Source organism: Panthera tigris, chromosome A1 (assembly GCF_018350195.1).
Source record: "Panthera tigris isolate Pti1 chromosome A1, P.tigris_Pti1_mat1.1, whole genome shotgun sequence".
Taxonomy (NCBI): Eukaryota; Metazoa; Chordata; class Mammalia; order Carnivora; family Felidae; genus Panthera; species Panthera tigris.
In genome coordinates this window covers 150,550,382-150,576,402 of record NC_056660.1, presented here as the reverse complement: position 1 = coordinate 150,576,402, position 26,021 = coordinate 150,550,382, and the positions used below count along the sequence as shown (strand labels likewise).

Genomic DNA, 26,021 nt, shown 5'->3' with positions numbered 1-26,021 from the left:
CATCTAAAATCTGAAATAAATATTTTAAAGGTCTCTGGTCCAGCTTCTGCTTAATTCAGGAATACCTTCTGTACCTTCCTTGATATGCAGCTCTACTTAAACATTCTCAGGAATGAACTGCTTCCTACTTTGTCAGACTAGATCCACTCTTTGATAGTTCTCCTCCCTAGATGTTCTATTTTGAGCCTCTTTAAAAGATTTTCAGCAATGCTTTCTAATATGTAGAGTAAAACAGAATAACTCATCTGCCTCTTTACATGGCCAGAAATCTTCAGATCTTGGAAAGTGTTTAGCAAATCACTTTTTTTTTTTTTTTTTTTTTTTTTAGCAAATCACTTTTAACTCTATTTCTCTGGATTGAACATTCCGGATTCCCTTAATGATTTCTAATGCAAAATTATTCTTACATCCTACATCAACCTATTTGCCATCCTATAGACACTGATTTTGTCAGTGTCATGGTAAAATGTAATTCTCAGAACTGAATACAGTGCCAAAGATTAATTAGTACTAACAAAAAGATCATTAGAATAATTAATTCCCACTCTGGAACGCTACAACTTTAGATCCTTTCCCCCATATCAGCCACCACATTAATTTTCCTCCAACCTGAGCTTCCAGAATTGTTTTTTTAAAAAATATGAACAAAGACTTTAAAATTACCTTTTTCATCGTATTGTTTGTGACCAGCTTTCTAGTCTGTAGAGGCGGCTATGGATAGACACTCTACCAGATTTATTTTTATATGCAGATTTTATAAGCATGCCTTCTACATCTTCATCTAATCCAATGATAAAAATTACTACCAGCTAGTATCAATTCTATAATACCGTGATGAGGACTTCGTTGAATACTTTCTTTGCCAAATACATGTTTTTTGAAAATCTTAACTCATTGGAAAGTTCAGTGAATTTTTGCTCAAAGAATGCATTTTGCAGATCCTCTCCCTTTATCTCTGTATCTTGTGACTATAAAATTAAATTTTTATCTTCACACTTTTCCATCCTTCATGATGAATCATCTAGGAAAGTAATAAAGACCATTTTTCTCTGAACTTTTTGATATATATTTTTTCTTGAAATCTAGAGCATATGTACACGTGTATTTCTCTCTAGACACTCTCTAGCTTCTCTAAGATTCCAAAGTGGTGTAAGTCTTTGTCTCAAGATTCCTGTCACTAACAGGTGAACTTTTTTAGTAAAACAAATACATATATCCAAAATCTATTATTTTTGAGAGATTAAATTGTCAAAAAGTCAAGTAAAAAAAGGTATCTACTTTTAGCAGAAAATTATATTGACACGTTTAGACTTTATTATTTTTCTCTCGGGAGCAAATTTTTATTGAAATCTTATAAAAACAAGCTTTATAAGAAACCAACATAATTGAAAGTTGGTTTCTTCCTCTAAAACCTTAAGTGTTCAAACCTTCAAGTGGTTAATTTGAAAGGTAGCAAACAAAACAATAAAGCCCCTGTAGCAGATCCTGTTGAAATACTTTTTTAAAAATCTAAATGAGCTTAATCTTTGCAAAAGCTATTTTAGCTCAAAAGCTATAAAACAAAGTTATCTTATTTCTACAAAAAAGGGAGAGGGTCTTTGACTTCATGCCACAATTTCTTTAGAACCTCATCTTTTTCATCAAATTTGGCCACACACCAAACATTCAGACTTTAAAATAGACTATTTCCATTCTATAATCCACCAGCTCAGCAAATGTTCTTTGAGTGTCCACTGCCTAGTTTGTATGAAGCCCAAGACAGGGTCTTTGGAGAACTCAAAGCCAATAGGAGAGACAGACTCCTAAACAACGAACTCTATAATATTAGAATAAGTCTCATGGTAAAGGTTTGTAAAAAGTTCTAGAGGACCACCATAAGGGAAAAATGAGTTCTATCTGAATATAACAATGAAAGCTTCGTAGAAGAAATTGGCATTTACACTAATTGAAGCCTTGCAGCTTGATGGGAGCCTGCCAGCAACCAGATGGAAATGGGGAGGGGCATAATGCCACAATCATGTTTCACTAAGATCAAGATAAGAAATAACCAATATGGTAGGCTTCATTTCATATTCACCTGATTGGGTTAACATCTACTGTTATTTTTCCTGTTCAGTCTAGAGAAAAGGTTGGTCAGAAAACACAAACTGAATTCACCCAACTCTAGATAAAAATGCGAAATCATTACACATGACTGAAAAGATAATGCTATTAAATAAGTAGTGCATTTTTTTTCAAATAAAGAAAGTCGCTTTTAACCATTAATGAAGTAAATGACTATTTTTTTCCAGCCATGAGGAAGAGACGTGAACTCTTCAGGAAGATATATATGTAATAGAAGCCCCAGCATCTAGCACAAATGTCTGACATGGAGAATAGTCAATAAATATTACTTCACATCTGGCATATAGAAAACGTTCATTCAAAATTGCTTGAATTATTTTTGTTTCTGTGAATAGATTTACCAAATTTCTTTATAACTGAGTTGTATGGATCTGTATGTTTAATGAATGTGACTTTTCTCAATTTCAAATTCTAATTTCAATTCCTGATTCATACCTAGTAAGTTCTAAAGTAATTGTAAATGTAAGATGTGTGATGCTTGCCCATATGCTAGGATTTAAAACTCGAGGTTACTGAAACCTCTTACTATAACATCATCATTATATTTAGGGCTGTTTCCAGAAGTAAAGAAAAAAACATAAAATGGTCATTGCTTACAGACTAATTTTGTTTTCCATGCATATATTACATATTAAATCTCTTTAATTCTGAAAACTAAATGCCGAGTTACAATGTCCACTAAACACTACCGGCTTTATTCTCTTGTCAGTGCACCTTGATTGATGTAGAACACTGGAAAAGAGCATCTCTTTGCCTAACCACTTATAAAAACAGTTTTCCATCTCACCTAAGGTTACAAATATGTTATTTAAATAGAAACGGACTTGTCCCCATCACAAATTATTGTCAAGTTATGAAAATGTAATCATTACAATACATTATTATATTTAAGTATAAAAGCTCTGAATTGCAATCTTTGTCATTGAGTGGCATATTTTAAACGAAGAGTAATATCCCGGGTCTCTTTAGAAAGCTTAATGCTTAAAAAACAGTTTTATCTAACTATGCACAATGAGAAAAAGCATTATAAAATACATTTTGAGTATGCTATGAAGAGCATGAACATAATACAGAATTAAATTTAGAGCAATTAAGAGTAGATTTTGAAGATATTTTCTTAAATGCTTTAATACAGTCAGCACCATTTCAGTTTGCAGTTTTAATGAAAAGAAGCTATATGCACTGACTTTTTTGACAGGTATTATTAAATAAGTATGCATTATCCACTAGCCTATTTGCTTACACAAAAGTTGAGGAGTAATTCAAAGTAAACACAAATAGTAGCTTTAGTGATATTTCTGTGCTGAAACGTACTTTGATGGCGAGTGTTGTAACGTGCTAAATTCTGAGGTTTGAGTACAACAGAAACCATACTGTATTGAGACATTCCACCTACAGTTTGTGGTTATGAAAGTCTGATTAAAAGTGGTTTTAGATATATGAAAGTATTTTGGGCCAGTGCCGTCTGCATTGAACCTACTCTGTACACTGTTTCGCTAAATAAAATACCCATGTGCAAGTACATTTGCACAACCGAATTTCATCTAAAATAAATGTTAAAAGACATTTTGTATGTCTATGTAATTAATTATTATGATTCTTTATCCATTCCAAAAAGATAGCCTTTTTTTTTTTGAGAGAGAGAGACCGACAGAGAGCAAAGGAGGGGCAGAGACAGAGGGAGAGAGAGAATTCCAAGCAGACTCCACACTGTCAGTGCAGAGCCCAACGCAGGGCTCGAACTCACAAACTGTGAGATCATGACCTGAGCCAAAACCAAAAGTCCAACACTTAATGAACTGAGCTACCCAGGTACCCCTCAAAGAAATAGTCTTTATTTACCTCATTATTAATATGAATCATGACTCATCTGAATGTACTAGAATAAAAGTATCTAAAGTAGTATAACTAGATATGAAATAAAACACTAGCTATATTTTATTAGAAGTGCTTTAGAAAGACAGTCAATAAACATAAAACAAAAGGTAAGGCATTGGCAATTTTTACAAAGAAAAATTGTCCCAAGTTGAAATGTAAATAACATACCTGAGTAGATAATTGACTAACTGATGTGGGCTGATAAATACCATATTTTCCAAAGAAAGATCAGTACGGATTCCATAGTTCAGCTTTATCTTTGTATTAGGAATAATAAGATCTTCAAATAGCCTTAATCAGTAGACTCTTCTAGTCACCAACATAGACATACTTCGTAAGCTCTTCTTCTTGTGTAAATCAACCAAGTGAGGAATGAGAAGTAGTTTTTTTGAGCTTCAGTGTTAAGTACTGTGCTTAATACTATACATGTGTTTATTTTATACAGTCCTCACAGCAACTCTTAAGAGTAGGCATTCTCTCCATTTTGCAGATGAAAAATCAAACTCAGAGAAAAATTCAACTGAAAGAAATTAAGAGAATTTCTCATGACTAGTAAATAGCAAGTTCCACATTCAAATCCGGGGTCCTCTGAATCCAAGCCCCATGTTCTTCCCTTTCTACCATGCTGCCTTTAATGCAAATGTGATAAAAACAATATAATCATTAAGTATAGATTTTTTTTTAAATTCTTCTTATGAGTTGCCAAAAATATTTCATGGGAAAAGCTATCATATAATTTTAGATAGCATCCATCAATTTGATATTTCTAAAAACTTCACATAAAGTTTTCCTTGTTTGAGTTTTATACTGTAGATTTTTACCATGAGCCCATACGTGTCTGCTGTTCCAAGCACTGGGCATTCAACAGTGAACAAATACAAATGGCATATGGCCTTGTGGAACATGCACTGTAGAGAAGGAGACAGACATTAAATAAATGATCACACACAAAAATAAACAAATTATAAAATGTGATAAATGCTATTAAGGAAAATATAAAGGGTAATAGGTAAAACAGTATTAACAAAGTGTGGAGGACTGAGGAGACCAGGAGGTCAGGTTTTCTGTCTGCTCACCCACAGTTCCTGTCAACACATTTATTTAGGTGTGTGGGATGGAGCAGGATTCAAAGTTCACTCTGAGGTCTCTAGTTTGGGTGATTGAGTTTATTGTGAGATGGCCAGTCCAAAACGGGGAGCAGATTCGAGGATGAAGATAATGGGCTTAAGCTTTGGAGGTTTGAGAGATTACTGTGACGTTCAGATAGACATAGGACTGGAGGAGATCCACTGGGTGTTTGCAGATGGAAAAAAAAAAGGAGGATTGGGAATCTAAATTTGGGAAGTATGCACAAATAGGTATTAGATAGAACTGAGCTGGCCTCTGCAAGATGGGTTGGATTAGAAAGCAAGAAAAAAACTTAAATAGTCCCTTTAAAAATCAGCTGAATTAGGTACACCTGGGTGAGTCAATTCAGTGTTTGAATCTCCATCTTAGCTCAGGCCTTGATCTCAGGGCCATGAGTTCCAGCCCTATGTTGGGCTCCACGCTAAGCATGGAGCATACATAAATGCATACATAACATCAATGCATACAAGAAAAATAAATAAAAATAAGCTAAATTGATTTAGTCAGCATTTCCTGGAGCATATGCCTCAAAAACCTAGCTTTAAAAAATGATAATAAGTGCCCCTGTAAATAAATAAATAAATAAATAAATAAGCAGAGAAACAAACATTCTGTCAGCAATAGGTTTGGGCAGCAGATTAAATAGTTTAAAAGACATTTTCAGCCTTTAATTTTTCAGTGTGCTTCATTTCCCAAGTGCATTGGGCCGCTAAACGTTTTGTCTTATGGGGTATCTTATGGGGTATTTTGTAGAAATGATACTCCACAGAAGACTTGCTGGGAAATGCTGGACCATATAAAGTCTTACAGTGAAGAATGTCCATGGTTTTTGGTGGGCGGACTGGAGTGTAATCAAGAGAGGAATGAAATTGGGAATACTGAAATTTTTATTTACGTTTGGTAGCCCTGCCAGGTAGGAAATAATTCGAAGTCAGAGAAAGGGAGCTGTTGCAGAGGGCACATCAGGAGAGAAAGGCAGTGTAAAGAGTGGGGTTTTGAAGACTGGGGATGAATTGAGGAGGGAATGATTTCAGACAGGGAGATCATCTAGGACAGGAAACCGATAAGGACAGGAATGATAGAGCTGCCTGGGAAATAGACAAGAAAGTGTGAACCTGAGAAACATTTCAAGGGAAGGAATTGTGGGACTTGGTAATAGATTAGATTAAAAGAAGAAAAAGGCAAAGATAACAATACAGTTTCTGGCCTGAGAGAGGAAGAAAGATACACAAAAGATTGAAAACAGACCCCTAACAGTATTATGGCTAACATACTTCCCAACTTTCTGCTGTAGTTCTAGAAAACAGAATACAATACTGTCTGAAAGCATAGTCCTATCCCTTTGAATGTTTTCAATTAAATGGCAAGAAACTAAACAATTTTAAGAATTTTTGAACACACACACACAAAGACTTTCTCAACACACATCTAAAATGCTATGTTCAGTCTTTAAGTGGTCAAAAATAACCTCCAGACTTATAATTGGGAATGATGTTAACCATGCTGAAATTAATTTTCTTAAATCTTAAATTGCTCCAAAAAACATGAATAGTTCTCTGGTCACTTTCATTAAAATCCCCTACATTAAATCTGGCATTTACAGTTTCACATTCAGCAACAAGCTAGAAATCACACTTTTCAAATTCTAAGCAGAAATTAGTTTTAGATTTATTTGCTTTCTTTCCAAATGTGTTAGTGCCCAAGGGCTCTGACAATGACACACTTTGTTTCACAAAGGAAAAGAAGACTGTTAAAAAAAAAAAAAAAGAAAAAAGAAAGAAAAGAAACAAAAAAAAAAACCTATGTGTTTTCTTTTCCCAAAAAAAAAAAAAAAAAAAAAAAAAAAATTCCCTGCCTGCTTTCTATTTTCCAGGTGACATTTACAAAGAGGAAATTTGGGTTGATGAAGAAGGCGTACGAGCTGAGCGTGCTCTGTGACTGTGAGATCGCGCTGATCATCTTCAACAGCACCAACAAGCTGTTCCAGTATGCCAGCACCGACATGGACAAGGTGCTGCTCAAGTACACGGAGTACAACGAGCCGCACGAGAGCCGGACAAACTCTGACATCGTGGAGGTGAGAGCGCATGCGTGGTTGACGAACCAATAATAATGGCGGAGCCGCGTGGTCCTTGAACCTCGCGCGCACACCCCTTCCTTTTCCTAAGTTGTTTGTATCTCCACAGATGTCCCCGTGGTTATCATCCCAACATTACCCCACCCTTTCTATCCCCACAAAACGGAAGTTAGAATGACAGGTGATAGGGACAATGTAAACCTGCTCCCTTCTAGAAATCAGGCACCAGTGTCAGTGTATTGACCTCATCCTCCATAAGTCATCATTGCCCACGGCCGTGTGGGGACAAAGAAATTGTCCTGTCCCAGACTTGGGAACTGTGGCCAACAGAGGGCTTTAGAATACTTTTGATAATTTCTTTCAGATATAGACTAGTTTTACAACACAGTCAAAAGAAAAAAGTGATCTCACCCCAGCCTTACACTTCAATTTTTAACTTTGTCTCTTCTTTCTAATTCATTCTTCCTAATGCATTCTTACTGCAAAAGTAAAGACAGTTATTATGCTAGAAATGTTTTCCCCCAATTATATGATTTAGTGTAGCATTGTTCATGTACAGGGAATCAGAAATCTGATGAAATGAATTTCTAAATGTTAGCATGGTGTTTTATCAAAGTCAGATTTAAAACGTTTTATTGTGCCAAAAGTAAATAAGCATCACATTAAAACTCAAAAATGTTGTTTATGTTTTTGATTCATTAGCATAAGTAGCATTGCCATACAGTTTTAAACACTTCTTGCTTGAATCCTATTTAAATCGCCTTAGAGTACCCTTCATAAGCACTGAATACTAAACCAAAAAGGACGTATAATGAAGACTGTCCCCATCTGTCTGTTTTTCTCACCTGTCTCCCCATGGTTTCTTAGACTGTGATTGCTTTTCCAGAATTAAGAGAAAATTAATAAGTGTTACAAAAGTATGTATTCAGAGTCAGTTTGCCAGAGGACAAGTTATTCTTGCCATTACTTGGACCGTTTTATATTATAAAAAAAAATCTAGCACTAATCTTGACCAAATTAATCAACCTCTCACTTCCATCTTCTCTTTACCTGTTATAATTCCTGAAACTGATTCTTGTTTCTTTGCCTTTATTGGGAGTTTTTTAAAAGTGTTGAGCTCATCAATTTTTTTAATGTTTTGCCTAATAGGTTAAGCAAATAATTTCAGAGAAGCAAAAGTGAATAAGTAGACTTCATGTGGTATATGTTTAAAATACTTGCACATTTGCTTTACTGAACATCACTTTGGTTTCTCATTGACATGATTTTAATTGTGTGCTTGCCTTGATTCTGAAATTTAAGGTTATTTATAAAACTTACCTACTGTTATTTCAGATAGTATTTTATCCATGTGTACATGTAACTGTGAAAATACATAAACAAACATTAATATGAACAGAACTAGTTGACTGTCAAATCTAATAGGTGCTTTGTATGTGTGTGTGCATGTGTGTTCACACACACTTAACATAAGTCCCAAACACAAAACAACTCTATACTCAAGACTCATCTCATTACCAAAACCATCACAACAGACATTTCAGGGTAACACAGAGTTGAGTTGGAATTTGTCGAGATCTAAACTGCTCCAGTCCTTAACATGCTGTGAAATGCAGTAGAAATATAGTAAAGTAGTTGAAAATTTTGTTGACTTTTAAAATTTGCTTTCTTAAGGGAGTTTAAAAATCTAAAAAATTCATCTTCTGAGAGCATTAGTCAGGACGATTTGATGGTGACTGAGAACTTCACATTCTCGAGACTTTCATATTCTTGGACAGATGGGTATCTGAGCCAGACTTTTTTTTAATGTTTATTTATTTTTGAGAAAGATAGAGAGACACAGCACGAGAAGGGGAGAGAGTCTAGGACAATAGAGAGAGAGGGAGACACGGACTCTGAAGCAGGCTCCAGACTGAGCTATCAGCACAGAACCTGTCACGGAACTTGAACTCGTGAACTGCAAAATCATGATCTGAGCAGAAGTCAGATGCCTAACTGACTGAGCCACCCAGGCGCCCCATGAGCCAGAGATCGTTAAAGGCCATGAGAAATGCACTGGGTTGGAAGTCAGAGGGCTTGCATTTGAATGCTTGTCATGCACAATCTTGCTATGTGACAAGTTAGCTATTTCTCTAAAGTTTTCTCATCTTGAAAATGAAGGCATTGAATTTCAAAGTCCTTTGTAGCACAATTCTTTTAAAAGCAATACTTTTAGGGGCACATGGGTGGCTCAGTCCAGTAAGCATTCGACTCTTGATTTTGGCTCGGGTCATGATCTCACAGTTCAGGAGCTGTAGCCCCATATTGGGCTCCATGCTGATGGCACAGAGCCTGCTTGGGATTCTCACTCTCCCTCCCCCTCTACTCCTCCCCCCCCCCACCTCAAAAATAAATAAACTTAAAAAAGAAAGCAATACTTTTAAAAGAGAGTGAAGCAGCAGCTCCATTATCTTGCATTTAATATCAGTAAATTAAAGCTCTGAATCTCTCGAAAAGGCATTCTGGGGCTCCTAGACCAAAACTAGGGAAGGCTTGATTCTTTGAATGAAGAGAATATAAGTCAGTCCTGCTCAACTACCTGAATCACACATTCTTCACCTATTTGGCTTTTCCAGTTTAGTAATAAGAGATAATGGAAGAAGAAGTAAAGTGGGATCCCTAAGCTTGATAAAATTTACATTACCCCCAGATAGAATATTTTTGAAAGTGTAGCTCATTGAAATCACTATGCTTGAAATACTTGGTGGAGAAGAAGGAATCTGGATGGAGAGCTGCATTTATAACTGGTTTCACAAGTAATTCTTATACACACTAAGTTTGAAAACCTCTGCAGCACTAAGACATAAATTGTGTTGGAAGTTAAGAACCTGGGATACATCAGGGACTTGAGGAATCCATTCTAAGAATGAATCTAACACAAAGTTGGGAGTTAAGGTAGTTTACTACTTCTGGGTAAAATTTTAAATCCTATTTATTTTAATTTAATGGAATACATTTAACTGAGTAAGTTTAATGAGGAGCATAATATGTTTCATGAAGGGTCATTAGTTTTATATTTCCCATTTGGACTATTACCTCTCTCCCTTAACCCTCCAAAAACGGTTTACTCACAAGAAAAAAAGATTGGCACTGAGAGAGAAATAATATGATTCCCAGCATTTAGACCAAAATATAAATTTGAGGCCATACCAGAGTAGTGTTACAGGGTCATAGGAAATTGTGCAGTGCGTGGGTGCTGTAAAAGATTCCTTCTTTTAGCAAAAAAGCTCTGTGTAATTATCATGTCTTTGCTTGATAATTAGCCCTACAGTTACAATGGCACAAAGACTTACAAAGACTTAATAGACAGACTGAGATAGGTTTTTTTAATTGTTATATTATAATGCAGCTTGAATATCTGTTTAGATACAATATATAAATATGCCAGATTAGTAGATGTGTTAAATTTTTAATCCATTGGTTTAAAACAACAAAACCAGTTACTGTATTAAAAGTGCTTCCTTTGAAGAAAGTGCGTTTTATTTAACTATGTGACAAGTATACTGGACATTTACTCAAAATAGTAGTTTATGAGGTCATTGAAATTCAGCAGGGATTCTGATGATATTAAAGAACTGTCCGTTTCATCTCTTCCAACTGTCTTAGCTCCTCCACTTCTGGTTCTCTTAGCTGCTTTCCTCCCCTCCCAGTTGATGTTGGGCTCTATTCCTGGAAGAAGATGTGGTGTTGAGCACTTCAAGATGACCTGAAGAATTCAAGTCCCACAGGACATGCTTACAGGCTGTCTTTCTGTTAGCAATAATTTAGCACATGTCAGCTTACAGTCAGCACTGTACAAGGGATTCTGAAACAGCAGAAGACAGGCATTCTTGTTAAGGATGTATCACATATAGAAAAATCAGTGTGGGAACAGTTGGAGGGCAGGGGAATAATAACCTCATTAACGTAATACAAGCTACTGAAAGGAAAACATAAGCTAAACAGTTTAACAAAACTCATTCAAACAGGTCAGTGATCACCAGACCATTTCAGGTGGCCTTTGGAGTGACAGAAGTCCCAGACAGGTTACCTCCGTATCCAACACATGTTTTCTAACCACAAAACCCATATGAGAGTGTCACCTAGCACCTGGCCAGGAGGGAATGTGTCACCCTTCAGTGATTCAGTGATTCTCTTGAGCTGCTCATCCAGTCTGGGACAATAGTCAAGTGACTAAGTGTGGAAGGGGAATGGAACATGGCGTCCTCTGCTGCTCCCTAGGAAATCAAAAAGGTGGACCTAACTCCCGCAGAAGAAATATTTGATTCACAACTGACTCAGTGGAGCATTACTGGTTTGTTTTTTAGATGTACAAATGGGCAAGATAGTGTGTGTGTGTGTGTGTGTGTGTGTGTACACGTGTGTGTGTGCGTGTGTAAGAGAGAAAGAGAGAGTAAAGTTAGAGATAATATTTACATAAAATTTTATTTTCTGTTATCTGAATCTTGTTTGGATTTAAAGACTTCTAAGAACAGTTGTGTCACAAAAATGTTTCCTTTAGCAGTAGTAATTAAGGGCTGAATTAGGACTGGAAAGATGTTAATAGGTTATAAACTTTATTGTTTCGCAGTGCTCCTGGAGGTTATCAATAAACTAACTACCTTTACATAGTATGGTAGAACTTCATGAGTGTAATTTTTGTTGAAAAACAAATGCAGCAAATGGAAGAAATGGACTTTTTACAAACTGTATGATCAAATTCGGGAATAGACATAAAATATGAAAATATGTTTATTTTACCTGAGCTTTCATGATGTCTAATTAAATAGGTTCCAATTTTTATTATAAAATATAGATATATGAAGTTATTTTTATGCATACCTGTAGGTATCTATTATACAGGCGTACTTTTTCCTTTTTATTATTTTTTTTTAATTTTTTGCAATGAGGTAGCATGTGGCTCTTTCCATAGGCTTCTTTTTGTTTGTTTCAAGTCTTTATTTAAATTCCAGTTAGTTAAAAAATAAATACATAAATGAATTTAATTAGTTAATTAACATTCCAGTTAGTTAACGTATAGTGTAATATTAGTTTCAGGAATAGAATTTAGTGACTCACATATAACACCCAGTGCTCATCATAACAAGTATATTCCTTAATATACATCATAGGTACTTTTCATAAGAATAAAAGCACATTCTCTTATTTGTTTGGTCATTTGTTGTATTTTTATTTTTCCATGCATTCTCTGATTAAAGATTGGTTGAATTTTTGTATGTGCTTTGGAATGCCCAGAGATACAAACATAAACCAGGCCCTCAAGGACTATTGGTTTTTAAGATTGCTCACAAGGCTATACATGATCTGGCCCTGTTTATATGTTCCTCTCCAGCCAATCCCCTTTGCTGTTTCCCTCCCCCACCGCTGCCATCTAGTATTCGAGCCACCAAAACATGTTTATATTCCTCAGCTTTTCCAAACCTGATTTGTTTTGTCTTTAACACTCCTTACTAGGCCTTTTCTTGGCCTTTATTTATCCTTCATTCAGGTCAGGTCCCAATTTATACTTTTGGAAAGCCATCCTTGTGTTTTTTCTGTATTAGAGTTAGAATTGTATTTTCTCCATCAAAGCACCATGTTATCCAATTACCTGTTGCACACTGGGTTTTAAACTCCTGGAAGGAAGGGACTATGCATATGTTGTTTACCAGAACTATCCTATCTCTGTTGTTTACCTACAGAATATTTGGCCCTCAGAATATATTTGTAGAATAAATAAACAGGGGGAAACAATTATAACAGGATATATACCAGTGATTATCATGCAGCATAATGTTACTCACTTAAAGTATTAAAAAATGTTTTTATAGCTCCAATGAAACAGTCCATTAAAATTTGGTTAATTTTCTCAAAGCACAATCAGGAAACTAAAATAATCCAAATCTGTGTTAATACAGTAACCACTGGCCACATATGACTATTCACATTTTTTAATTTTTTTTTTTTTTTTTTGAGAGAGAACACATGAGCAGGGAAGGGGCAGAGGAATAAAGAGAGAGAGAATCCCAAGCAGGCTCCATGCTGTCAGCACAGAGCCTGACATGGGGCTCAATCTCATGAACCGTGAGATCATGACCTGAGCTGAAATTAGGAGTCAGACACTTAACCAACTGAGTCCCCTCGGCCCTCCATGACTATTCACATTTAAATGAATTAAAATTAGGTGAGATGTCCAGTTCGCTTCCCCATTGGCACTAGCCACATTTCAAGGGCTCAGTAGCCACATGCAACTAGTGACTGCTGAATGGGACACGGAAGATGTAAAATGCAGTGATCATCACGGAAAATTCCATGCAACAGCGCTGGTCTAGGTTGAAATGTGAAAAGGAGGCATTTAATCTAACTGTGTTCTCAAATTCACACCAAGATTAGTTTTTCAATATAAAATCTGAGGAGTGCATTTCAAAAGTAAAGAACCATGGAACCGTGGATTTTAGAATCCAGAGCAAAAATGTTCAACATGAGAGACACCAATTGAGAACTAAACATTCAGCCTAAAACTAAAAACATATTTTACCCCTAAACCAATAACCACAGAGTCGATCAGTAAACTTACTACCTAGTCAGAAAGCACTTGCAAGTTGTCCAGACTGACAGAGAGCTAGGCAATGTGTGCTGGGGTTTTTTTGTTGTTTTTTGTTTTTTTTTTTTTTAAGTGCAAAGCTTGTGAACGGAAAGGGGGTAGATATTTCTTGTTACTATTTTAAAATTACTTGAAGCAACACGAGCCAGTATTTAACTTTATAATTAGTAATTTCATTTCTTCAGAAAAGCAGGGTTTTTCTTTATGAAGGAGCTCAGAAAAATAATATTCTTGAAGTACATTAAAAATTCTTCTTAGGTTACTATAAAATATAATTAAAATAGTTCTTACTGTGATTAGCTCAGTAACTCTGCCCAGTCCTCTGTTAAACCAAGTATATAATTGCTTTTCAATAGATAATACTGAAAAATGAAGAAAGAATTAGTATATTCCAGACAGATTTAAACTTTCAGTGTTGAGGCTTCCAAGGAAAAGGGGGAAAAATGATTTTGTGAAAAAAAGGTTTTGTAAATTTCTGCTTAATTTTAATGTTCATTTTTGCTTACGTATCTTTAAAAGACTTCTACTAGTCCCTATAAATCACACTTATATTTATTCCCCAAAGTCTAAAAGAAGAAATGGGCCTAAAAATGTATTCATATTTGTCATAACTACCACAGTGGATTTTTACATATCAAATTTGAAGATTCGTTTCTTTTTTAAAAATAATGCTCTTGCTTAATTTACATGTATTTTGTAAACATGAAAAGATGCTTCACATCTCATTTATTGAACAGATCATTGTTGAGCAAATAAAGTGCATGTTAGATCACTAAAGTTATATGCACAAGGCAATAAAATGGAATTTCCTCTCACCTGTTACTACACAGCTCTAATGGCTTATAGGCAGTAGTACTAACACAGAGTCGACAGAAAATTATTTAATAATAGTAGAAAAGACAAGAGGTTTCAAAATACAGCCTTTTTCTCACTGATGTAACCATTTTGTCATTATTAATTACCACCACTTTATCATCATCATTTTGCATGATCGTTCTTGACCTAGTAGAAACCAGTCTTCATTTTTGTTTTTTCTCCCCAGTATATGAAAGGGAAAGGGGGAAAATATTTAGCCTGGATCATTATAGTCACTTTTTAATGATATTTACAGATTTCATGGCATATGGAACTTGGTGTTGGACAGCATATTTGAACCATTTGATAGCCGTTGATAACACCTCAGTAAAAGTAGTATTGTTTGGCTTTAAACAAAATTTTTTTTTTAACGTTTATTTATTTTTGGGACAGAGAGAGACAGAGCATGAACGGGGGAGGGGCAGAGAGAGAGGGAGACACAGAATCGGAAGCAGGCTCCAGGCTCTGAGCCATCAGCCCAGAGCCCGACGCGGGGCTCGAACTCACGAACTGTGAGATCGTGACCTGAGCCGAAGTTGGACACTCAACCGACTGAGCCACCCAGGCGCCCCTGTTTGGCTTTAAAGTATCTGGCTTTAAAGTATCAAATTAGATACCAAAGAGTAGAACATCTTTACGTCCTCAGGAATGGTTACTGAATAGCACTGTGGAATATTCAAAAGTGAAGTTTTAGGAACAATTCCAGAGTCCTGCCTAGAGTAGAATAAAAGATGATAAATCTTTTAATCAAGTGATATTTATTATTTCACTTACCTCACTGAATTTTTAAAAAGTTATTATAAATCTGTTTCCCTTCCCTGAAAGACATAATGATGTTTTATCTACAGCTCTAACTCCAACTGCCATCTCAATGAATGGGACATTGTATACATTCAATAAATATTACATATATATATATATATATATATACACACACACACACACATATATTTATGCATGTATGCTTATGTGTATATACATGCATAAATTAAAAGAACTTATCATTATAGTATAAATAAAATTAAACCTTGTCAAGTTTTCTTTGTTGAAGTCAGATATGTTCTAATAATAATAAAGGTGAGAATCTTTCAAGTGAACCTGAGATGAATAAAGTTGTTGCTGTGTAAGAAACATATAGGCACAGCAGACCACATAGAAGTATTACCTGTAGTAATGGTGGAAAGTAAAAAACCAATATATGTTGATTTCCTAGGGAAGAGAGAAGCAACCTGTTGGTACTTTGGCCAGGATGTGACAAGAGGGATCAGTGGGTCTCAAACTTCATCATTTCTGTCCTGTGAATTCTCTTTGGGCAATTGAACCAGGTTTCAGATTGTAGTCCAGTCTGAGTCACTGGGGCTCTTGCTGAGAGGCTGATTGGGACTCACTGGTACGTGGCAGAGCCCAAGACTACGTTTCCGACCAGTTCCCAGGTGCTGCTGATGCTGCTAGTTTGTGGACTGAACTTTGAGTAGCAAAGACTCAGACTTCCCTTTCCAAACATCTGTTTTCCCCAGCATGGAGTTTGAAAGTACATTTTTTAAAAATGTTTATTTATTTATTTGTTTATTGAGAGAGAGAGAGAGAGAGAGAGAGAGAGAGAGAGAGAGAGAGAGAATCCCAAGCAGGCTCCAAGCTCAGTGCAGAGCCTGATGCGGGGCTTGGTCTCATGACCGTGCAATCATGACCTGAGCTGAAGTCAAGTGTCAGATGCTTAGCCAACTGAGCCATCCAGGCACCCCAGAAGTATATTTTTAAACACATTCTTTATAGCTTTACTGAGGTCTAGAATCATACCATAAAATAGATTTTTTAAAAGTAATATTTGGTAAAACTAACTCTTGAAAGCAAGTGTGTTAGGTTTCCAGAAGCATGATGTAAAAGGCCTGTGACTACTCAGTAAGGTGAGTGACCCTGTCTGTGGTGAACACTGCATCTCCTGACCTGGTCTCTGCCCTTGTGAGTGCCTGTCAGTTGGCAGTGGCTGCCTGTAGCACGTGTTGAGGAAGATTCTGAGCCTGAAAGCGGACTCGGCAGGCACGTGTGATGTGATTGAGTAGGCACGTGTGCCAGGGTGCACAGAGAAGTGGAAGCTCTGTGCTTTCCTCCTTATCTTCCTGGTCAAATAATCCATAGGACATTCTGGGAGAAGACTCCAGACTTGATCACTAAAAGGACTGGAATTAGGCAAGTGCTGCGTATGTGTACAACAGATTGGGTGGGTAGATTATATTATTGGAAATATATCTCATTTTACTAATAGCTACTTTGCATATTATCCAGTCATGTCTCAATGGCATTTAGCGTATTCTCTGTTACCCTGAAATTCAGCCACCGAATGGAAGTTTCTGAATAAGGGGAAAAAAATTTCCTGTCAATTATTTCTAAAGGTCATAAAGTTAATGACTAGCTGGGAGGTTAATTAGATTCTCAAAGCCTCTTCATATCAATTAAATCTCTTATCTTTATGTTTTAGTAAATAAACTCGATAACTATTTAGAGCTACTGTTTTAAGATAAGAAACACTGTAAACAGTAAACTGTACAGCTGGTATTTGGGGTTTTTTCCTCACATCTAAGAAAGCATGGTTACAAAATAAACTAATACATGAATTAATGGTAGTATCTCTTATTCTAGAATTTCTGAATTAAATAATTTATTTTTCAAAATTACATGCAAATGACTCCTTAATCATAAACAAATACCATCTCTATGACCTTGAGAAAACTGTTTCAGAGACGAAAAACTAAGGTCAGAGTTACCCTGAAAATGAGCTACTAGTAAAAAATCAACTGCACTCTCAGTGGTTCCAAACACCAAACTCCTTTCAAAGTTACTGTACACATTTATAAATAAGTGATATATTTAGTGCCTATAGCCTAACAATTACAAACTCAATCACTTCTGTCATGTAAATTCTCTTTGGATAATAGAAGCAGATTTCAGAATGAAATGATATTGATGTGCATTAATCAGTAAGGTAGCCACTAGCTCTACGTGACTATTTAAATTTAAGTTAAATAAAATAAAATTGAAATGAGCTCTTAGTCTCACTAGCCACAAGCAAGTACTTGATAGCCACATGTGACTCGTGAATTCCGTATTGGTGGGACCACTAGAGAAATACCCATCACCCTAGAAAAGTTCTCTTGGGCAGCACTGATGTAGGAAGTGAAACTGGTGAATCCAGTGCTCTTGTTCATGAAGTAACTAGCAGGACGGTTGATGGATACACCTAATAAAGGGCTTGTCAACTGGAGGGGATGCAGGCGGCCATTTCATCTTTTGCTCCTGAGCATCTACTCCATGCTCATGGAGTGTCAGGGTCTGGGTCAGGGCACAGAAACCAAAGCGGGAAAGCTGAGCCACTCAGTCAGTGTTTCCTCCCAGGAGTAGACTATTTGTTAAAATAAATGTGACTTGGTGGAGTGAAGGGAGAGGATAGAGGGAACACTAAGGCTTGAATTGCCCCAAGGAAGAAGAGAAAATGGAGGAAGGGATAGGAAAGAAGAGTCATAGGGAAGCAGAAACAAGGTAGGTCAATTCTGGACATTCCCACGAGGAAGGAAAGAGCACACGTGCACACAATTTCTGTTTTTTCCTCATTGGAAATGTGAGAATTCTGTCTTCATCCAGGGTTCATGACTGGGATCTCCTTAAATTTAGTGGTTCTGAATTAATTTTGGGGGGGAGGGGGCGGGGAGCAAAGCTGCAGAGTGATTTTCCCAAAGAATGTTGTTGAAGCATTATCATGAGAGTTTGTTTACCTTCAAATTTTTACATTTAGGAAATAGAACTTCAAAAGCCCCACAGATTTGGAGAGAAATTAAGTTCTAGTTATAGCAACATCACACACTAGCTCTCTAACCTGGGGCAAGTTATTTAACCATCTTGTCTTCAGGTTCCTGCTCTGAGTCAGATATTGTCCACCCTGACCCAGCCTTCCTCACAGGCTGTTGTGATGATTACAGGCTATAAAAGATGTCAGAGTCTATTGTAAACTGTTAAGTCATATAAGATGTTTTCATTTTCAACATCAAGGGGAAAGTTTAAGTAATAAAAGTTGTTTAACAAAAGAGAGAGAAGAAGCAAATTCTTAATTTGGAAATAAATCTATAACATTTTATATTAATAAGTATATCAAGTATACTTTTCTTATATAAATAATGATAGTATTTTATATAAATTAAGATCTGAAAAAGCCACTGAGTTTTCTTTTCCCCAAGCATTTGTGAAATATTCTCTTTGTGCAAGATGAGTAGGACAATGATGATGTGTCCACCACTCTCCAGGGCTGATAGTCCAATGTAAATGAAACATACACAGGACTTGTTGTTTCATTCCGCAAATATTGATGAACATAAGACCATGTGCCAAACATTGTGCTAGTTATTGGTGACACATCTGTGACAGTCCTACCCAATGGTCCAAACCATAAGACTTAGAGTACAGTGGGATATCTGAGGCAAAAGAAAATAATTGCAACTGAGAGCACCTGAAAACATCTCATAGTGGTTATAGATGAAAGCATGACTTTGAATGATAAGTAAAAAAGTTGATAGGCTAAGCCAATCTGCAAGTCATTTATTCCCATTTAAAATAAAAGCAAGACTAATAAAGGTAGTGGTGTATAGACATATAAACACATAGATACATAGATTATACACACACACATATACACACACATTTATGTGTATATGTATATTATGTAGCAGCCTTGATTCTGGTTTCTGGTTGGCATTGGATTTTTTAATATATGGTTTCTCTGTAAACATATGGTTATAATTTTTAGAGAAAGTCTAGAAAATACAAATGTTAGAAAAATGCACTGAATATAATTGCCTTTAAGTTTGATAAAAGGTTCTCTGGTGCTAAGAATGGAAACCTCAGGTTTACATCCCACCTCCCTGGTATAACTTTACAATGAGGTTTCCCCTCATCTCTCTGAATTCTAAAACATGATACAGCTGGCTGAGAGGCTGGAAAATTGTTACATGCCTGTGTTACATTCTTATAACCTAATTGTTCTACAACTTTTCTGCAGTTTAATCATTGGAGAATGTTCTTTGTTTTTGTAGTCACTGTTTCACATAGTAACAGCTTGTTGTATTTTGGTCTGTTTGCCAGAGGGTAGGTTTATTTTTAAAACCCTGAACTCTGAATTTTTCTTTATTTTTCCAAGATTGAAAGCAGCTGAAATGCCTGGAGTTACAGGTTGAAGGCTGCTTTACAATATGTGAAGGGAAGCTTCTTTCCCTCCTCCCTTTGTGTGTGTGTGTGTGTGTGTGTGTGTGTGTGTGTGTGTGTGTGTTTAAATTTTTTCCTAACAAATGTCTTCTAACTGGTAGTTGTCTAAAAATAGAACACTGCCTAACTAAAAATAGCCTGGCTCTCAGTCGTGCCAAGGAAAATGGAGAGGAATAGGCGTGGAATAGAAGGCTGAGTAATCCAGTTCTATTCATTCAGAGAAACCTTTGAGAATGCGGGCGATGATAAAGTGCCCTCAAAAAACCACAGGCTTGACTCTCTCTTCAGACTTCTAGGTGCCAATAAACATTCTAGCCCCAGGATACATTTTTTTCTCATAGGTTGTAAACATTTTCTGAAAGACAAGGCTTTGTTTCACAGGACCTGACAAACTGCCATAGCTAACTAACTTTCCTAAGGTCTTAAAAATTCATAATTGTAAGAGATATTTTAAAAGAGCATCTTAAATGAAAGTATTGTAAAATAATGTACATCATGTAATAATTAGGAGAAAACTGTTACAATAAAAACTGCGTACTGCTTGCAGTTAAACTCAGAACTTTAAAGTTTTGCAGAAAGTTATTCCTGTGACTCACTGTAGCTAAAGAGAACAGCTGACTTAGTTTAACTCCATTAGATACAAAATTCTCTTAAGTGTATATCCCCTTGGTGTGCCAGTATTTAGTCTCTTTCCCACAATTATAATTTTCACTCAGGCAGATTTTCTGTTTTAATTTTTTAATTGGAGTAGAAACTACTTTGAAAAATAACATTTCAAGAGTAGGATGGCTTGAAGTTTAGAGAAATGGAATTTTGAGTAAGTCACGAAAAAAAAGACCAGTTTCACAATAGTAACTCCTTTTTTTTTTTTTTTCAATTTTGTTTTGCTTAAGTAATCTGAATAATCAGGTCAAACATAGCAACAGGGTGTGGAAATGTCAGCGCAGTTCACGGGGTTATACGGGACTGAGCATTGTTATGTTCAGTTCCTGTAATGATGCTGGTGATAAGACTCTTGAGACAAAGGACTATAATTGATGGAAAGAGCCTTAAATCATTGCTAGAAGAATCAAGGTCCTTGTATCTGTGTACATCGACTCTTCTGGTCTCCTTCCGTCTTGTAAAGCATTTTGTCGTCTTGCATGGTGGCCCCCTACTGCTCTTTGTAATAGATGCAGACCACAAGTGATTCCTTCATGCAGCATACAGGGTGTAATTGTGTCTGTGTGGTGTATTAGTAATTACCAAGCTGAATTCCCATATTGTATCTTTACTGCAGGCATGGAAAAATAGGACATACAATCCTGCATAGACATTTTCAACCTAGATAGTGAACCACTTAGAGCTACATTCCAGGGACAAAGCCTTTTACATTCACACTTTTTGAACAAAATTTTCATTGTTGAGTCATTTGTGCTATGCAGGATAAATTCAGTTTTGGAAATAATTACCTCTGATATAGTCATTTATGATTCTTCAGCAAAACCTTTGTAATATGGAAAATATTTGCTATTTTTCATTGCTAAAAATCATTTTAATACTGCTAGATAAAATAGTGATATGAGATGTAATAATTATTATGCTAGACCACCTTGTACAAAGAATAGTGCATGGATCACTACATATAACAGATTATATAGCATTCATAAACATTACATAATTGTTTTAACAGCATTTTTAACATCAAATGGATATTTTCATACAATTCATTGATTTTGGCTCAAGCATTGTTAAACTTCAGAAAAAGCTGACAACGAATTTTTGTTACAGTAAACAGATATAAATTAATAATTAATTTCTTTTCTATAAAATTTGCATCCATCCTTTATGTATTATGTAGCTAATATTGATTTGACTACCTCCTAATCATTGGGGATTTGAAATGTTTACAGTATTATTTATCTATAATAGAAGCTAAAATAAGGCAAGCAGGTTGGTTTAAACAAGAGAAGGTATATTTTTTTTCAAATAAAATCAAATGCTTATAATGACAGCTAAAAACTATTAAATGCAATAACAGAGAAATGAATATGGCCATTTCATTAACAATAACAAATGACATTAGATTTATTTTGTGAATTTTTAATTAAAGCATGTAAGATTTTAATTCCATTTTTACCTTCAAATTCAAAAATGACCTGCCAATATGTATATTTTACAAATTTACTTCCACTTTTGTCTATGGATAGTTTTATTCTAGCAAGAATTATTAGATTTCTAGGATGTACAGAACTTTATAATGATGCTAGAGGAAATAGAATTTTGAAAAATACCATCAGTGACATCACAAAACTTAACAGTCTAGGTAAGATAGAAAATATACACGTGCATCAAAAGGACAAAACAACATAAGAGGTACTGTAAGATATTTGAGGAATAGCATAGCATAGTTAGAACATCATTCTGGAGCAAGACTGCATGAGTTTTTATCCCATCTCCCCTGCTTATTGGTTGTATGTTTCCAGACAAGTTACTTAGGCTGTCTGTTTCTTACATCGTCATTTGTAAATGGGGTTAATAATAGCACCTAGTATCTAGTTATCATGAGAATTAAATTATTGAACATTTATAAAATGCTTGGAACAGGGTCTGGTGCATAGTAAGGTTGTTGGTGATGATGATGATGATGATGATGATGATGATGATGATACCCCGATACTTGTAATCAAAAATAACCTCTAGAAGGTAGAATTTAAAAAGTCAGGAGTGGGGCATCTGGGTGGCTCAGTCGGTTAAGTGCCTGACTCTTGGTTTCAGCTCAGGTCATCATCTTATGGTTTGTTTGTGAGGTTGAGCCCAATGGTGGGCTCTATGCTGACAGGATGGAGCCTGCTTGGGATTCTCTCTCTCCCTCTCTCACTCTCTGTCCCTTCCAGGATCATGTGCATGCTGTCTCTCTGTCTCTCTATCTCTGTCTCTGTCTCTCTCTTTCTCAAAATAAACTTTAAAAAATAGTAAAAAAAAAAAAACAAAAACAAAGTCAAGGGGCGGTGCCTGGGAGACTCAGTTAGTTCATAGTCCAACTGTTGACTCAGGCTCAGGCCATGATCTCACAGTTAGTGAGTTCAAGTGCCACATTGGGCTCCATGCTAACAGTGCAGAGCCTGCTTAGGATTCCCTCTCTCCTTTTCTTTCTGCCTCTCTCTCAAAAATAAATAAATAAACTTTATATAAAAAATAATACATATATTTTTTTTTCAGGAGAGGTGAATGTTGAGTAGTCATTTTTAGTTTCATACAAATGAAGTTCAGAAATATGGATATAAATTGATGAACAGGATGTGGGCAAATCTTTCAAAAGACCAATTATGCAAAGATCGACAAGAAGAAATGAGCAAGGGCATGATATGAATAGAATATTCACATACAGAAGGAGCTTTAACAAAGATGGCAAGGTAAATGGAGAGAAGGGAGACAGACAAATCAAGTGCTTAAATGTTTGGTGTAGAATTAGATACAATACAATAGGTATGAGAAAGATACTTCATGGCCTCAAGCAGTAGAATAGCGAATGACAGTCAATTCTTGAGAAAAATTCTAGTGGAAAATATAACTCTCTAGATAGAAGCAATTTAGTTGTAAAAAGTGGAAATGCCAGGATATTTAATTTTTATAAGTAACATGTATATGTGTGCATGCTAAAAAGCCTAAAACCTTTCATTATATTTTTAAACTATGTATATCATTCTGTAAACATCTAGGATTATATTAAAAACAAGTTGTTTTTGGAATATTGCATACAGGGGCATCTGGATGGCTCAGTCAGTTAAGCACTCCACTTTTGACTTCGGCTCAGGTCATGATTTCACAGTTCATGAGATGGAGCCCCACATGGGGCTCTGCAGTGACAGGCAGAGCCTGCTTGGGTTTCTCTCTCTCTCCTTCTGTCTCTCTGCCCCTCCCCCTGCTCTCTCTCGCTCTCTCTCTCTCTCTCTCACACACACACACACTAAATAAACTTAAAAATGTTAAAAAAAAAAAAGAAATATGCATACAATTTCACTTTGCTCTGATAATATGCACATGCATTTTTCTGGCTAAGGACTATTTGTCATATATAGTGTGTTAAAGGAAGAAATTATGGAGACCTCTGGAGGTATATATAATAAACTATATAACATTCTCTAGATTAAATTGAAGAAGAAATCAAAATCTATAAATTTAGAAGTTCCTAATGAAGTCTGTGTGTTTTCAATGACCACATAAATGGTCAGGATTCTGGATACAGTACTTCAAATTATAAAATCTCCACCCTCACACTTTCAGGCTTATAATCTAAAAGTCCGGGCTTTTCACTGTAAGACAGTCTGGTATAAGAAAAAGGGCAGACAAGTTTTAGACTCTGCCAAGCCTGCTTTGTACAATCTTCATAAACTCCGTGCTTTGGGGCAAGTTTCTAAACCTCCACAAAATCTCAGCTTTCTAAGCAGTAAAATAGTGATAATAAATCTCACTTTTGGTCTTTTTTGTAAGAATTAACTTACACCACGTATGTATATATCCACTAGCACATGTTGGGCACATGTGCTCATAAACATGTTATTTCTCTGCTTCTCCTTCCTACAGGTGTAAATTTAGGCAAAATTTTCATTTTTTACTCTTTCTCACACACATACATACACACACCTTGGACATTGAAATCTTTGGCGTGTTTTGTGATCACATTCAAACAAAATGTCACATTTTATAAATTGTTACATATATGTGTAACTGTATCTTGCGTAATGAGGTTATGAAATTCTTTAGAGGTAAAATTTTGACTATACAGATTTTAAAGCTACAGAAAAGGTAGAGAGAGGTAAAAATTTGTACTCTATTAAGTAAAGTCAAAACAGAATTGATAAAAATAGGTGGAACCCTGTCAGAGGAGCTTGCCCAAGTTCTGCTGGTGAACTCTGGTATATAGTTAGGATATAATTTATTCCCTGGTGTTCCCTTTGAACTACTATGTATCCAGGGAAGAGCCCAGTTAGACAATGAAAGGGAAGGCTTGGGAGAAAGAGGGAGGGGGGAGGGGGAAGTTGATTAAGATTTTAAAGCAGTGAAAGTAATTAGCAAAGCTAAGATAAGAGTGTCCCTACACTGCCAGTTCTTCTCTGATCAAAAACAAATAATTGATTTTATTAAAATACTAGCCAGCCAACAGTGTCTAGTATGATGATATTGTTAACAATAAAATATATCTATCTTACATTGCTTCTAACTTGTATCTTTGCCCTAGCTCCCTTCAGTATTTTGATGGCAGTAAGGATACATGCTCTTGGAAATGAGCCAAGCACATACTAACGCATTATACATTTGGCTTGGTTCCAAGTGAACAGGTGTTTTAAATATTCCAGTCACATACCCACGATGTATATTGCTACTGGGGAAAGGATATCATTTCTGAACCACTGATACTTGTTTGACTCTGTTCTGAACCACACCTATTTTACACTCTGAAGATGTAGCAAAGATGAACTGTGGTTTGAGAAAAGATGACCATCAGAGCCCTACTTTTACTGATAGTAAGTGCAACAAATTTATAGTTCTGAACTCTGCACCCGATGTCTGGCTATGGAGATCAAAGCACTTGCTGATCAACATTAGGAGGGAAACATTTTAGTGCTCTCCACAACTAAGTTCCTGCAAACATGAGAGATTTTATTCATATTAGAGAAAACATAATAAACTATATGATAGAAATTGTGTGTTATATTATGATGAGGGGAAGAAATTTCTTTTCCTGTAGAAGCCAGGATTCAGTTTGCAGACATACCACAATAAAACAACCTGACTTTTCTGGGGTCTAAATTACAAAACTGAAATATTTCCTTATGGAGAAAAAAGATAAAAATAGCTATGCAGAAACATATCTACCCAGAAATAATTCTGAAGATCCTTTCAAAATTAGCTTCATGCTGTGCACGTGCCTGCGCGCGCACACGCACACACACACACACACACACACACACACACAGATATGTACACATACAGATGTAGTTAATGTGAGATTGGCAGTTTCCAGAGATGAACTCAGATATATAACTTCCGTCTCACTCTGAACAAGTTCCTGTGTCCAATCAACAAAACTTTCATTGCTTTCTGTCC

The 26,021-nt window shown here is 35.8% G+C and overlaps 1 protein-coding gene across 20 annotated transcripts in view; it reads left to right on the top strand.

Moving 5' to 3' along the window:
- Window positions 1-26,021, top strand: part of MEF2C (myocyte enhancer factor 2C) — a 154,369-nt gene that overhangs the window by 75,001 nt on the left and 53,347 nt on the right. For 19 of the 20 annotated variants that reach the window (XM_042989718.1, XM_042989711.1, XM_042989705.1 and 16 more), the window contains one exon: window positions 7,004-7,207. In XM_042989718.1, coding sequence (XP_042845652.1) covers window positions 7,004-7,207 — 204 coding nt within the window. Of the gene's footprint in view, window positions 1-7,003; window positions 7,208-22,139; window positions 22,287-26,021 lie in introns of those variants that run through there. The other variant, XM_042989761.1, reaches the window with a different exon arrangement.